This window comes from Maylandia zebra, linkage group LG2 (assembly GCF_041146795.1).
Source record: "Maylandia zebra isolate NMK-2024a linkage group LG2, Mzebra_GT3a, whole genome shotgun sequence".
Classification (NCBI taxonomy): domain Eukaryota; kingdom Metazoa; phylum Chordata; class Actinopteri; order Cichliformes; family Cichlidae; genus Maylandia; species Maylandia zebra.
In genome coordinates this window covers 31725756-31742138 of record NC_135168.1, presented here as the reverse complement: position 1 = coordinate 31742138, position 16383 = coordinate 31725756, and the positions used below count along the sequence as shown (strand labels likewise).

At 39.6% G+C, this 16383-nt stretch overlaps 1 protein-coding gene across 2 annotated transcripts in view; it reads left to right on the top strand.

Annotated features, from left to right (window-relative positions):
• The window catches only part of nrg2b (neuregulin 2b), a 69048-nt gene that overhangs the window by 48145 nt on the left and 4520 nt on the right, over positions 1-16383 (top strand). Inside the window, exons 5-9 of one of the 2 annotated variants that reach the window (XM_004563191.3) lie at positions 4863-4921; positions 9926-9949; positions 12373-12475; positions 14256-14385; positions 15254-15381. In XM_004563191.3, the coding sequence (XP_004563248.1) occupies positions 4863-4921; positions 9926-9949; positions 12373-12475; positions 14256-14385; positions 15254-15381 (444 nt within the window). The remainder of the gene's footprint in view (positions 1-4862; positions 4922-9925; positions 9950-12372; positions 12476-14255; positions 14386-15253; positions 15382-16383) is intronic. The other variant, XM_004563192.3, reaches the window with a different exon arrangement.

Genomic DNA, 16383 nt, shown 5'->3' with positions numbered 1-16383 from the left:
TTAAGAATAAAAAGTTAGAATAATTATCTAAAAATATGGAAAGCAGATGAAAATGAAACTTTAAGTATTGTTATATTATTATATTATATTATATAACAGTATAGATAAACAAGCACAATACTTGTCAAAACAGAATGGACACAGTTGAAATAGCTAGCTAAAAAGTGGGAAATATTTAGCTGAAAGTATTTCTAGCAGTTGGAATTGAAACATTTGTATCAAAGGTTGAAGTAGCTTGATAAAAAGTATAAATCAACAATTTTGATTTTAGCTAGTAGTATGGCTAAACAAGCACAATTTAACCCAATGGATACACTGTTAAAAGTAGTCATTATATATACTGGAGAGCTGTTAAATGGAGTAGTAGCTGGTCATGCCACCAGTTCAGATAATACAATTTCTCGATAAACTCCTAAAAGCAGATATCGAAGTCGCCTAAGTTGACTTCATAATAACCGGTTTTCTGAACTAGAGGTTTTAGTCTTTCCGTTCTAAACTGGCATACATGTTGGGTCATTTTGTAGATGTGTAACAAACATTTCCTCTGACGGTGTGGCTAACAGATGGCGTGTATAGTCATGCATGGTCAGAAGCTTTGTTTTTATGCTTTCTGTACAATAGGATGTCTCGGCTAGAAATCCATCCTTAGCTCCAGAGGTGTCTGTTTCAGGTCTCCATTTTTTTTGTCTCTTTGTTTTTACATTTCCATCTCTCTCTTTCTCTCACTCTCTTTTTCTCCCAATATTCCCCCTCCACTCGCTCTCTGCCTCTCATCTGATATACCTTTGGGTCATCGCTGAAGGATAAATCAGAACGTTTTTTTCATGGTGCTGACAAGCAGAAAACTTTGTTTGAGAGGGTTCATATAGACATTAGGAGCTGCGTATAGCAGTTTAGCGATGCAAAATGTGCAGGATTGCACAACCGCGTGTGCATGATTGCACTGCATACAACACACTGCATATTTAAAGAAGACACAGCAAGCTAGCAGTAAAGTAGCAGTAGACTAGCCAGCGTTTTCCAGAGAATTACTGTAGCTTCTCAGCTTTGTCATCCTTTGTTGGCCTGTCTGTTAAGGCCATTGGATAACAGGATGTAAATAAGACTGCTGTCTGCAGGTGTCTGTGCTGCTTGTTCACCTCAGAGATATGTAGACCACCACCCGGCTTCACAGACACACGCATAACAACACTCTTGAATCTGCACGACAGCTTCAAATCTACCCACTGCAAAACATAGCCAGGCAGCAAGAACTGTTAACATCTCTAAAATTCTTTTTGTGCCGACCACAGGAACCTGTAATCTCCTCTTCCCTGAAGGAGAAAGTAATGCTGTATTGCAAAATGGAGTCTGTAGGTTAAAGTGGAGGACAGCACATACAGAAAGGCACCCTGGCTTAAAGTATGGAGGGTAAATTAAAGATGAGCATAGGCAAACATTCCCCCACCAAGCTGTGGGCAAGTTAAACCTCGGTGTGCCTCTGGTTTTCTGTGTAAAGCTGCAGATCCCTGCTTTGATTAATGTGAACTTGCTAAACTACAGTCTGAATGCTGGCATAGAACAGTATGTCGTGTATTCACAGCTATAGGTGGAAAATGCCGATATTCCCCTCATGAATCAGTAAAGATAATTTAATCTAAACTAATCTAATCTACAAATGCCATGAGGTCAGGCTTGTGAACGTTTTGCCCATAACTGTCCGTGGTTCTTCTGTTAAATTTGATGAGCCCTTTGAATAATGAATATAACCACATTCATTCAGATGGTTGGAACAAAAGGTGTGTTAGCTTTTTTCCCCCTTTCCTTTCCACTTGATCTGGGGGCTGAAAGAACAGTACAGAGTGGAAAAAATAGGAATGCAAAGGGTAAAACGGGTGCAAAGAAATAGAAAAGAGATGATATACAGTAAAAGCTTTGCCGGCATAGGGCTGCATCTGCACCCAGTGTCTCCCACCACTCTCTCTCTCTCTCTCTGCTCTATTTATATCTCTCTGGGAAATTGCTGAGTGGGCTCTACTGAGGGTTTTTGCTGTAATTGATTCAAAATGCAAGTTGTCTCTTTAGTGGTGAGAAAGAGGAGAAAAGGATACCCAGTCAGTTATACGGACAGTGTGTGCATGAGGGGAAGACGAGGCTTCTTGCGTTTCAAACTGGATAAATTGGTTGACCACTGTAATAAATACAGTGTGGTCATTACTGGGGCCTGGGTGAAATCGCCAGAGAGCTTCTTTCATCCTATAATAACTGTAATGGGGCCACACCCATGATATCATAAAACTGTGGTCAATTGTTATGATCCATCTACAGCATATGTGCACTGCAGCTGAATAAGATATTCTATAACATGTCTATTTTTCATTTGACTGCAGTAAAAGCTGATCTACTATCAATTACAGCAATAAAGAGATTACATCAATTATTTCCAGCTGGGTAAAAGCCTCGACACCATTATAACACACAATTTAAGACATTTCTGGATTTGAAGCACTCTTACAGAGATTTTTTTTAAATTTTCAGAAAGGCATTATTTAAAATTGGGGTCCTGTAGTGTTTTAGTGAGTGAATGAAGATTAATATAAGAATGTCAAAATCAATATTTAGCCTCCAAATTACCAATAACTGGCATGCGTCAATTTTCTAGTTGCTGTGATGCAGCGAGGAGCTGCAGTTTCAGTGTTGTGAGTTTGATGGCTGATGCCAGAATATGAATCACGTTTAGCTCGTGGTATTGCTGACAGCTCGCCACCCATCCAGAAACTAAACACCACATTCTGCAGCTGCATGTAAACTGTTGCTGTTATTTATGCCCAAGAAATACCAAAACCTATTCCACCCATTTTCATGCTCACACACTGTGGAAGGCTGTCTCTCTCTGTCTGCGCGCTCTTTCATTTTTTAGACTTGTGGAAAATGCTTTGGTTTTAAGCGTGTGCCATGATTACAGGTCCTCGTTTCTTTATGATTTATTTATGGAGTACATTTAAACATCGCATTACACAGAGCAGGGACACTGCATTTAATGGAAAATGCATGACTAACGACCAGCATGACTCAAACAGGGAGGCCTGCCTTTCCAGCCGCTGTAGAGACGCACCCAAAGAGAATTACTGTCCTGCAGCTAACCTTTGCCTTTTAGAGCATTTTTCGTATCTTTCAGCTCTTTATTTTGGTTTGGAGTCTAACCTTTGTGTTGGCTATGCATTACTTATATTACACTCATTAATACATTTGAGGCAGGAGATGTGTGTGTTATATGTGTGTGTGTGTGTGTGTGTGTGTGTGTGTGTGTGTGTGTGTGTGTGTGTGTGTGTGTGTATTAGTTATTCTGTAAAAAAGTATCTTAGTGATTAACGGCCATCATTATGTCACATTTTATTGTGTTAGCTGGTTAGCTCAGCTAAGCTACCTGAGTGCAGTTATAATTTCTCTTCCCACAAATTTTTACTAGTGCTGTCAGCGTTAATCTCATTAAAATTACATTAGCGCCATAACCGCATTAACGCGGCAAATCTCCATTAGCAATTTAGCGCAGATTGCCCCATGCGAGGGGCGGTACGGTGCTAATACGTTAGCGCCTTTAGCTTGTTAACGCGTTAGCGCCTGACAGGACTAATTTTTTAGGAAAACACTGAATTAATCACTGAAAACAATCTTTCCCTTGCTCGAAAGATCATCCAGCCAGCACTGAAATCAGCTGAATTCACCAAAAATAATTAAAAATAAAGTAACAGTTGCCTCAAAGCACTTTGTATTGCAAGGTAAAGATGCGACAATATTAGCAAGAGAGAAAAGCCCAGCAGCCAGACGATCCAGTATGTGCAAGCACTTGGCAAAAGAGGGAAGGAAGAACTCTCTTTTAACAAAAAAGGTAAACTGTAGCTAACTTTGGAGTCTTTAGCTCTGCATCTGCTACCTATGTATGCTCAGGGTACAGTCACTGTGTTTGCATCCTCTTTACCAAAAAAACTAAAATGTAATTGACGAGAAAAACATGGCGGACCAAACATCAAAATGACCATGATCAGAAAGGCAAAGAGTAAAGTGAGGCACAAAATCACAGACGTTTACATGCTAGCTCCTCCTCTGGGTAGAGCATTTATTGAAAAGAGCTCAGCATGATAAATGATAAAACGTGTTCCACTAACAGGGATTTCACAGATTAGCATCCGATTACATCATATCATCCTCCTGCATTTTTTCAAACAACTCACTTTCTTGTTTATATGTGTAAAAACAGCCCAGAATTATATCTGCTGGCTAACATATAGATCCTGCATCGGTCTTGAGTGGAGACCACTGTAAACTTACAGGTTTGGACACAATCAGGTTCATGACTGCTGTGTTTTGTTAATATGTTTGCATATTATATAATGGTTAATAAATTGTTTTAATACATTTCTCCAGTACAACGAGTGGGAGTCCATAAAGCAGTTGTTCATGTATGCATTTTGTGGGTGTTGTCTACACCTGTGTTTGTGTGTGAGAGGGGTTGGAGGCTAACGGCTGTGCGTTTGACCCCTCCTATCTCCTGCACCACCATCACACAACCCCCACGACTGTGATGATGTCTGAACTGTAGCAGTGATGTCATATTGATGGCGGTGATGTCACAGTATGCAGGTCATCTCTCTCTCTCTCTGTCTCTCTCTTTCTCTCTTTCTGTACTTGGTGGATTGTGATGTTTCTAATCCCTCATCTCTCTCCTCTCCTACGTCTCCCTCCTTCCCTTCCTCTCTCCCCCTCTTATCTATCTGTCCTTGTGTCTTCCTCCTCCTCTCTTTCCTCCTGTTTTATCCTCTCTCTTCCCGCTGTAACTTTAACCTTCCTTCCCCTCCCTCTGTGTCTCGTTTTCCCTCCATCAGGTGTCCCAATGACTATACGGGGGACCGCTGTCAAAACTCCGTCATGGCCAATTTCTACAGTATGTCCATTTGCTCTTGTCTGTCTCTTTCCCACTGAGATGCTGCATGCTACATTGGAGGGGTTGAATGGAGGGAGTGTATGCGTGTGCGTGTGTGTTTGCATACCTGCTCGTCTGTTTAATGTGAGTTATCGTATGTATGTGAACGTGTGTGTGATGTTTGCATGATTCTGTGTCCACCCTTTTCTCTCCCTGTCTCCCCTGGTTCCTCTGTGGTGCCCCTCTAGTAACCAGAAGCAACCACTGTAGGGATATTTGCATCTATTTTTCCTGCCAGCTCACCTGCTTGAAACCCTATTTAAAGTATGCTGGATCTACAAAACAGTTCCAAAATAAACAACTTAATAAGCATTATGCCTCGTCTTACAGCTTAAAATTCTGCACATCAGTCATGTAAATTACACCCAAAAGTTCTCGTGCTGCAACTTGATCCGGAGGCTTGCACTAAAAGAAACAGAGGAGACAGAGAATTAACATAATGAGCAACACAGGAGGTTGAAGTTATTTGCTTTCGTTGAATCGCTTTGTCACTTTTCTTTGTAGATGATCCATTGGTGCCGCTTGTTTTGGAGCAGCAAAAAGAGAAGCCAGAATTGAGCAATCAAGGCAAAACTATGTGGATAGAATCTATTAGCAGAAAAATCTTGGATCGATTTTACATTTTGGAAAGTTGAGTCCTTGCAACATTGTTTTGAACAGCTGCCAGTTTTTGTTAACAGTGACAATGTGCCCAAAATCCCAACAATTTGGCAAGTGAATGGAAATAAGATTTAGAGTTTGAATGTTTCAACATTTTAAGTCTTCAGGTAATGATGTTTGAAAGCACCATTCATCGTCATTCAACCGAGGGCCTGTCTCAGTGTGTATTGATCTGACTTTCTTCAAATGACATCTTAGAGGTTATTTCTTCTGACGGTTAAGAGCTTATGATATACTGTGTATATACTACCACTACAAGCACCCATGGATCATCCGATAAAATATTTTTATGGCATATTGCTAAACGCTGCTTGAACTTTTCATGTAGGGTTCACTTCAAACACATTCAGAAATTGTCACATAATTTTTGAATAAATTGAATATTTTAACATTTGGGAAATTTTCTTATTTGTTTTTCTGAACAGAGCTATAAGACTATTACCACTGATGTGATACAGATACATTAAATATAAACCTATAGCCAAGATAGCTAACAAGTTAGCGTAGCTTAGCACAAAGACTGTAAGCAAAGGGAAACAGCTTGCCTGGTCCTGTCCACGGGTACCAAAATGTTACTACCACCAAACAGTAAAGTGTTATAGTAAATTAAATTGTTATATATTTACTGTGTAATTGTAAAAAATAAAGTAAAAAACTGAAAGTTGTGGGGTTTTGATGCTAGTAGCAGTGAGTTACTGGAATATTGTTATTTACAGACAAACAGTAGAGCTAAGAGGTTAATGTTTTTACCTTTTAAATTATTTAGTGTTGAACAGAGCCAAGTAAGCTTTTTCTAAAATGTTCCAGTCGTTATACCAAGTTAGGCTAAAGATTCTTGTATCAGTCCTCTTTGTAAGTTGCCACTATGGCTTATATCCCCTCAGTTTTACCCTTTAAAAGACTTCCCTTTTACGGTCATGTGGAAAACAAAGTACTTCCTTTCTGAGGTTTCATGTATCAGGACTTAATAAAAACTACATGGGTCTTAGCTGGTTCTAAAATTATTAACATACAATAACAACTACATATGTCATATTACACTATTCATTTATCAAAAAGCAAAATGCAGAAGCACTCAGTGAAAAGGAAGTGAAAAACTAAGTAATTATTTTTCCCTTTTTCAGCAGTTTGGTTGTAGTTTTGCTGCTGTGCTTGGATTCACTGTTACATGACCCAGTTTCTGCTTTAGCTGTCAGGCAGATGGCCTCACATTTGACTCTAGGATACTTTGGTATAGAGAAGAGTTCACAGATGACTCAATGAGTGCAAGGTCCCCACGTCCTGAGACTGCAAAACAAACCTAAATCCTCATCCCTCCTCCACCGTGCCTTACAGTTGCTATGAGGTGTTTGTGCTGCTGTGCTGAGTTTGGTTTTCTACAGACATGGTGCATTGTTGCCAAACATCTCCACCTTGGTCTCGTTTGTCCAAAAGACATTGTTCTGGACGTCTGGAAATCTAAGCCGTACTGCCTCGCTCTCTTTACAGAAAGGAGGCTGTCTCCTGGCAAAACATGAGACTTGTTCAGTTTTCTAATTGTACTGTAACAAGTTAACATGCTAACTAAGGCCTTTAGAGTCTGAGATGTAGTTCTTGTGTTTTTTGCAGTTTCTCTGACCATTACATGGTCTGACCCTGGGGTGAATTAGCTTTAATGTCCACTCCTGGGAAGATTGGCAGCTGTCTTGGATGTTTTTCAGTTGTGAATAATCTTTCTGACTCTAGAATGATGGACTTCAAATTGTTTGGAAATGAGCTTATAGCCCTTCCCAGACTGATAGGCAGCAACAACTGCATCTTTAAGCTGATCGAGATTTTCCTCAATACCAGACCCGCAAACTGCCAAAATGTAGCTTTTATAGTGGTGCTCACACTTGCTGATTATCAGTTTTTCTGGTGCATTTGATTAGCTGCACCTCTGGTGCTTAACCTCTGAACTCCTAATTCCTTAATTAGGAATTAAGGAATTCCCTGCTTCTGCATTTTGTCTTAGATTTTGTTAAGTAAATAATAACACAGTCTAATATGCCACGTGTTGTTGTTCATCTGAGCTTATATTTACCTAATTTTAAAATCTATCAAGAACCAAATGACTGTTTTTCGATGACTGTAAGTCTAAATTTAGGTGAAGAATAAAAGGTGAAAGGTCGTATTCACATAGACTTGAATTCCACATATTTTCACCAGCCTGCCCACTGAGTGATTATCTGCGTATTGCATTACCTTCAAGGCAAAAATCAAATTAAGTTATGTTCATACAGTGCATGTACCGTACAAATTTATTAGAGCGCCACCCAAGGTAAGTTTTTGCTTAAGCACTGATGGCTAAGCACTTTGATCGAAGTTATATTTTTTAATACTAAAATATAAATACTGCTTATATCTCTGAATTTTCAAATTTACTGTTAAAAAAATCAGAAAAAATATAAAATGCATTAATATTTTTGGTTATTTGGTTATTTTTACTTAGAGTAAATTACCTACACTTCTGAACACACAGTGTGCAGCCCCAAACACAAATTTAGTTTGTTATTTTCCTAATAAATAGCATTATCATTTTTGGCAGTTTTTCCTTGTTTTCATAAGAGGTGGGCTAATAAATTCAGTGTTTACTGACAGCAAGAAGGTTCTGGGTTAAATTATGCGTTTTCAGAGGAGTTCACTACGAATTCAGACTGATGTGCAAACAGATGTCTTTTCAGCAACCTAAGAATACGACTTTTCACCTTTTCCTTTTGAACCAAATATCAGCGTTGTTTAGACGTCTGTCAGGGTCGTCTTTTCAGTGTCTTTTCAAAGAGGTTTTTGCTGGGTGGGATGTAACGTGCGAAACTCCCGTTCCCCTGCTCTCATTTTTCATTTGTGACAACCAAGCGCAACGCTCCGAATGTCTTCCTGGAGAGACAGGACTGTGTCGTCCCCTTCTCTCCGATCGTTTGCATTTTTGCTCCAATCAGCAATCAAAACATATTAAAAACACGACCAGTTTCCACATAGCCAAACCCACTTGCACAGGAAGTCAAATATGTGGATTTCCCAAAATGTTGAACACTTGTTTAAATCAGAGGGATGAAAGAAATGTGTTTGGTCATTCTCCTGTGATTGCATGGGCAGTGATAGCGAAACACAGTCGGCCAATATTGGCACAGGCACATAATTAATGGGATGAGATCTCTGCTTAAAGAATGAACAGTTTTAAAGTTAGCACCTGGCTTCTTTTGTACAGAAACAAACGAGCTCTTTCTTGTAGCTGCCCAAGCAATCACACCGAGATAAAACTTCTTGTTTCCAGGGGTTATACAGTGTTGCTTCACGTTCATGTTGTGCTTTTGTTTCTGTTTGTCTATTGCTGAAGTTTCCATACTGAATAATGTCACATTTAAAGCAAGAACAGGTTTTATTGTATGTAACGTGTGCTTATTTTTGACCCCACCATCAAGCCTTGTGTTCATGCTGAAGTCTGTCTGTGTTTTCTTTTGCACTGTGACGGTGAAGGAACACCCTCTGCTGTTTTAAATCAATTTGTGTCATTTTCTAGCAGTATTAACACACAGTGCTCAAGGTTACAGAAGTTAAAAGTTAGGGTGGACTGTTCTGGCCAGTAATGCATGTGAGGCCAGAAATATTGGGAATGCTGAGATGATCTCTCTGTAAATCCTATGAGAGTCTCTAAGAGCAGCGTTATACAGAAGGTATGCTGTAATCAGTACAAAGGCACACAGTTGCCATTAGGCGAATGAGTTACAGCACCCACCCCCATTTGTTGTGTCGGCCTCATCGACTGTACTGTGTTTTTATGTTGGAGAGAAACTCACTGCTTTTATCGTTTGTTTTCTTTACTTTTTTGTCTTATTTTTTGTCCTTTTTTATTTTGTTTCTGTCCAATGTTGTTTACTCCAGAAATGAGGTCTAGTAAATATAGCAGTAAGTGATGTGGCTTCTTGTCTTGCTGTCTTTGTCAGTCTTTCTCTGCATGCCTTTTCCTGCCTGCTGTTTCTCTTTCCTTCTGCTTTTGGTTCATTTTCTCCCTTCGTGTTTGATTTCTGCCTGTTTTTTGGCTTCGTTTGTTTGGGTTTTTCTTTTTTTGTTTAGTTTTTCCTGTCATTTCTGGGGATCACAGAGCTGAGGCTGTCTGAGTTGTCTGTCTGTTACTAGACGGTACGCGTGTCAGTCACTCTATAATTAACTTATATCCTGGTTCAGCATATGCAGGACATGGAAATAATATATCTGCTCCAAAGTGGACATTACACCTGACCCTATGTGTCTCTTTCCTTTTACCACGACAACTTTCTGCGCTGGCAGAGCTTCTCAGAATTGAATTTATGGGTATGGAACATTATTATTCATTTTGCTGTGCTTAAAGGATGTGCCAAGATCCTCTCACAGTCACACATTATTGTGCCATCTTCTCTCTAAAACCAACAACTGGGTCTCTCACAACCTGTCCTTCTTTTTCTCCTGCCCACTAACTTGGTTTTAAGACACCTAACCTCCCGTCTTTGCATGCACTCTTCTTTTTTTGGTGTAACAACACTAGAGAAAGAGACAAATTCATTGGGAAGGGATACAATAATAAGAGAACGTGCAGAGGTGCATTCAAACTCAGTGTAAGGGGCTCCTGATACGACTCCAAACTGTTTATCTGGACACCATATCAGAAAAGCAAAAAGCTGCCTCTTTGCTCCAAAAGAAAAATCAGCGAATGTTTTGCATCATTGATAAATACAAGTAACTGGCTCGTCCGCCGGGCTTTGGCAGTGTGCATATTGGTTTCAGCAGCCCGTCGAACAAAAACATGCAAGCTACGAGCATTTTTGCAAAGCACTGCCAAAAGCCAGCAAAAAAAGCCTGACTACATAGTCTGTCCTTATTATTATGCCCTTGATTGACTCAGTGTCAGAGTCAAGAGCTTGCCTGTCCTAAATCACGATCGCTGCTGGCCCCACTGTGCCAGCGAGCTTGCCTTCCCATTTCCTTTTGCCTTTCTGTATCAGTACCCTGTGACACACACACAATGCCGGGCCGAGGCTCTCGTAGGCTCGTCAATCCCTACAGAGGCCCTTTATTTAAAGACTGTCCTCGTGCCCCCCCCCCCCCCCCCCCCGCCCCCTTTCCCTTCTTTTCAGTGGCGTGTCTAGAGTTTTTGTTTTGTTTTGTTTGGCAGGTTTAATGATAGGTTTCAGGCACCACTGAACGGCATTAGTTTTAATGTAAACTGAGAAGAAACTCATTTGAACAAACAAATATTTGTGTTGCAGAAGATTTAAATGGTAAATGGCCTGTATTTGTATAGCGCTTTACTTAGTCCCTAAGAACCCCAAAGCGCTTTACACTACATCTACACCCATTCACACACACATTCACACACTGGTACAGCTACATTGTAGCCACAGCTGCCCTAGGGCGCACTGACACTGATTTAGGTTGATGAAAACAAAAAGTTACTGTTAGTTACTGTTAATTTGGCCGTAACTAACAATGCAGTGACCTCGATAATCCAGTTAGTTGATAAGGGGACAAAGTCAGGTCAGTCTTTGGTTCCCGCAGGCCTCTTTCTTCTCCTGGGCCTTTTTCCTGGACACGCCCCTGCTCCCCTTGCAGCCTCTTTCCTTTCCCTCTGTGTATTTCCTTCTGCTTCCTCCTTTTTCACCACTTTGCTTTTCCTGCTTTTATTCCCTCTCTCTTCCCTCTCACGTTCTGTTTATTTGTTGCACTGTGTTTTGTGCTTTTCGTTCTGACACAGAGTGTTACACCGCAGCAGCCCCCAGAATCTGAATTGGATTCACTACAAGATTCACGCGCCATCACCATATTGTGTTATGAACTAAATAAAAGTTTAATGTGATCCACGGGGACTTCCACACCTGTACTGTTGAGTCCGTTTAAATTGAAATTGGTTACTTTCCCAATGTACAAGAACTCTTGCAGGAGATTTGCACGTTAAAGAAACAGTATAGTCGTTCACAGTTTTTCCCAAGAATATGAGCTATGAATTAGATTATTGTAAAATTGTAAAATAACAAAATAAACACCATAACACCATGGGTGCTATTTAAACCTTTTTCTTTGATAAAAATGTTTCGCTTTTTAGCTTCAACTTAAGGTTAAGGTGGTAAATTGTGACATCGCTGTTGGGCTGTAATAGGTCACACCACCAGAGGGCAGCAAAACATTCAATCTGGTGTCAACTTGTTTTAATTCAAAAAATCCTGTGTTTGTGATGCTGATGGCGAGCTATGTGAATACCAAACTTTCATCTGGTTCTCGGGCCGCTGTGGTGTTAACCCTGATTTTTTTTTACCCCATCTTGACAACTTGTCTCGTGTGACTCCATTCATACAGGCATGGCATCAGATCTTTTCCAGTGCCATCTGTGGCATTACATCCCCATGGCCATTACAAACTTGTTTAAGACAGCAGGAAGTCTGTGCCAGGTTGTAGGTTTACATCTCAGCTTTTCCTCATGATAGTCGTGAGACTGTATAATTACTCCTCTTTGTTGTGTAGTACTGTGTGACTGCAAGAACGTTAAAAGTCCAAGGCATGTGATTTGATAGAACAGAGACAGCACAGGGACACGATGACAGCAGATCATAGTGAGGACAACAGTTTCTTTAGTTGCCATAGATGGGATAGTGCTCATGCTGTATGTGTGTGTGTGTGTGTGCGCGTGTGTGCGTGTGTATTTTTGGTATGGTAAAATGTGCGTTTGAATGTGTGTGTATGTGTTTGCATATTTGCATCCACAGAGGCTGAGGAGCTCTACCAGAGGCGGGTGCTGACGATCACAGGCATCTGTGTGGCGTTGTTAGTGGTTGGCATCGTTTGTGTGGTGGCCTACTGCAAAACAAAGTATGTCTTTGAAGCAAAAAGAAACAATTCCACCGTATACAAAAGACTCAAAACCTTTGAATTAACCCTTAAGTTAAAAGCAAAAGTGCCATTACAAAGACCTAAAAGTACTCTATTACAATCAGAAGCCTTATATTGCATGCATGTTAAGTAACTTTGACTGAAAGCATTTGTTCTGCAGAAATTGTCCTCTGGAACTGAAATATTATTAATTAAGACATTATTAGAGTGCTCTATTTAAAGAAAAAAAGAAGCTGCATCTTTATTTGTGAAAAATTTGTACTGTGCAAAAATCTCAAACCACTGTATTCTGCTAGGAAAAATAAGTGCTGCGATTTTCTAAAACATTTGCAAAATTAAACGTAAATGCAGTGCATAAGACAAAAAGAAATCCCAATGCGCTTAAAAGCCAATATTTGATATTACCACCTTAATTTAAGTAGTCTTCAGGAATAGTTCTCCAAGCTTCTTGAAGGACATTCAAAGCTCTTCTTTGGATGTTTCTGACTTTTGCTACATTCTCTGTCAAGATGGTCCCACACTGCTTCAGTAAAGTTGAGGTCTGGGCTCTGGGGAGGCCAATCCATGCCTGACAGTGTTTCATTGTGTGTTTTTTATCCACTATGCTTTTACTATACTAGCAGTGTATTCAGGATCATTAACATGTGGAAAAATGAAGCCATTTCTAATCAGATGATTTCCCAATGGTATTGCATAATGGATGATAATGGTGTTCATACTTCCAGCAGTTATGACATGATTCCCAACACCACCGACTGAAATGCAGCCGACACTAAGACAGAGCCTCCACCGTGTTTTACAGATAACGCTAGACACTCACTGTCATCCCGCTCTACTGACGTCTTCCATATAGGATACATTTGACAATCATTTGAACCAACAGTTTCAAGTTTGGCTTCATGATTCCATCACACCTGTTGCCACTGATCCTCAGTCCAGCTCTTATGTAATTTTCGGACTTTATCCGTTTCACCTTGTTTTCCTTCCTTAATGGCTTCTTGACAGCAAGTCTTCCACTGAGACCGTTTCTGAATGGTGAAGGGCCTGTTTCTTAAGGACGTGACTTTCACATACTGTCCATAATATAGATGTTGTTTTAGGCTTGCTATTTTGTGTTTTGCCCTTTACTTGTCTAGTTTCCTCAAATTTTTCATGGACACTTTTTTAGCAAACAGATGTATTAAAATTAAGTTTTTGGTGAAAAAGATTATTTTAAATTGGTCAGACTTGATCTTTTGCATAGATTCAACTAAAGAAATAAGAACGTGATTTCGTTTTGTGACAGCCTGTTTGTAACAAAGAGCGTAGAGATACAATTTAAAGTTAGTTTTTTTGCTAAGTTCTCTGTTATGTGGAAACAAAAATAAATGAAAAAGCAGCCAATGTTTGAAGAAAAACTTTGAAAAACCACGAGAAAGCTTGGAGAACATTTGCTCAAATCTATTTTTTTAAATGACTAAACTACTTAGACTTTTGCACAGTACCATATTTGAACATTGTCATCTAAATAACATGATTGGCGGAAGGCATCTTGAAACTGCTACCATCTTATAGACCAAAAAAACGCTTTTGTGCAGGCATCTTACATTGACTGTAAGTACAATAGTAATATATAAATACATTTAATTCACATTTTGCCAGCTAAATTCTATTGACTCATGTTCTACCACGTCCCCTCACATATTTTGAATTCAGTAGTAAGAGAGGACATCGGTTTGGTAGATCTCTTATTGTTCCTTCATCATCACCACCCGTCCAGGAAGCAGAGGAAGAAGATGCAGAGTCACCTACACCAAAACCAGAATCAGTGTGTGGAGCAGCCAAACCGCATGTTGGCTAATGGGCCAAATCATCCTGGCCCTGGTCCTGAGGAGATCCCCATGGTTGACGTGAGTCCAAACAATAATAACACTCAGCTGAGTGGAGCCCTAATTTTAGTTTGTTTTTGCAAATTATCATTACTTTCAGAGAAGCTGTTTAAGCTTAACTCATTCACTGCCATTGACGTCTATAGCCGTCAATTGCAGTGTATGAGTCAATGGGTTTAACTCATTCACTGCCAATGGCTGGCAGTGAATGAGTTAAGTTGAAACCAGAGTGTTTGCAACTGTAACAAATTGATTTCATTTGACTTTTTGCTGTGCGATTCAACAGCAATTAATTTACAAGCATAGCTACTGATCTGATATAGCATAAAAATCCACTATATCAAAGCCCCGCAGCATTTATTAAAATAAAACCAGATATATCAGTGCTTTTAATTAAATATACCCATCCCAGAAATAGGATTTGGGTGTCAAGAAGTCCAGAAAACCCTCACATATTCATTAATGCTAATGACCGACCGAAGAGGAAAAAGACAGGAGGACTGGATGTTCAGAAACCAACAGAGACTCAGCTGGTTCATGTTCCTGCTGGAGTTTTTTTTTAGCTTCGTGACTTCGATTTAAAACTTGAGTTAAGGCCTGCCTTCAGCAAAGTGTTTATGTGAGTAAAACGGTGATTCACTGACTACATGGGGAAATTTTGGTGTCACGCAGCTAGCTACATGTTAAAGAGAGGGCAGAAAACACCTAGCATCCTGGTGGAGATACAATAGGCATGAGTCAGCATAAACGTAAAGCTGAAAACAGTGAAGAGGAAAGAGCAGAACGCCCTGATGTAGTTACATTTAAAATTCCCTGTCCATATGTTTGTTTTTGCTTTGATTTGAAGGTAACAAAACAATCAAACGCCTTTTATGTTTTATTTTTTCAGTACATCTCCAAGAGCGTCCCTACGACCGAGTGCGTGATCAGCCACGGAGCCGAGGGTGCAGGCAACTATGCAGGCAGTCGAATGTCGACCCGCTCCCACCACTCTACCACTGCCTCACATGCCTCCAGGTACACACACTGCAGTCAGGATGGACACATAATCCAAGCAAAAGAACAGGTCTCCTAATCCTTAGTCTTTGTCCACTTGGAGCACATTTTATCTTTGAGCTGTTGCAGACATTCTTGTAAACACCAAACAGATAAAGGTGGGCAGCATACTAAAACAATGTTCACACAATTCAACCCTCAGTCAAAATAATCGGATTGTTATTGGTCTGTGACTACTACATCTGGGAAATCCACTGGGGGCTGTCGTACGTACTTTACAGTGCATAACAAATTTAATAGAACATCATCGAGTGTAAGGTTCATGCCGCAGTTGCACTAATTTAACATTATTGGTTAATTACCAGAATCATTTTTTCTGTAATGGTTGATCCACCAGTTTGTGCAAGCTCTTTAATCGACACGATCACTTTAATGCTAAGATAGAATTATTGTTGTTATCCATGAATTTCAAGATTGACTGTTTTACAGTAAATGAGGAGAAGCACATTTTATTTTTAAGATTAAGATACCAAATTACAGATATATGCAATTGTTCCTACTTAACAGAAAAATGAGTTTTAGTGGTTGAATGTCACGTTTGATTTATTTTCTGATTTAAGTGTCAAAGTTTGGGTATAAAAATTGTATTTTTTCACAGGTTTTTGACAGATTTCAAAAATATTTGTGTTTTCTTTTTTATGATAAAATTGTTAAGCTCTGTAAGGAACTGCAGGATGTGCATGTACCAAGTACTTACGAATACAGTGTAATTTGTTTCTCCTGTCCTTCAAAATATTCTGAAGGTACTCATTACTTATGCACATACTGAAAGGTTTTACTCCTTTATTACCTCGTACCCACAGTACCAACAGGACCTGATAAGAATCTTATATGCAATGTTTTCCGAGGATTTGCAGAAATCACGGTCTGTGTTGTATAGTTGATACGGTCAGTTTCACTTCAAATTTTACTTTTAAAGTAAATAATTTCCTGAATATAATACAATATAATACGAACGAATGT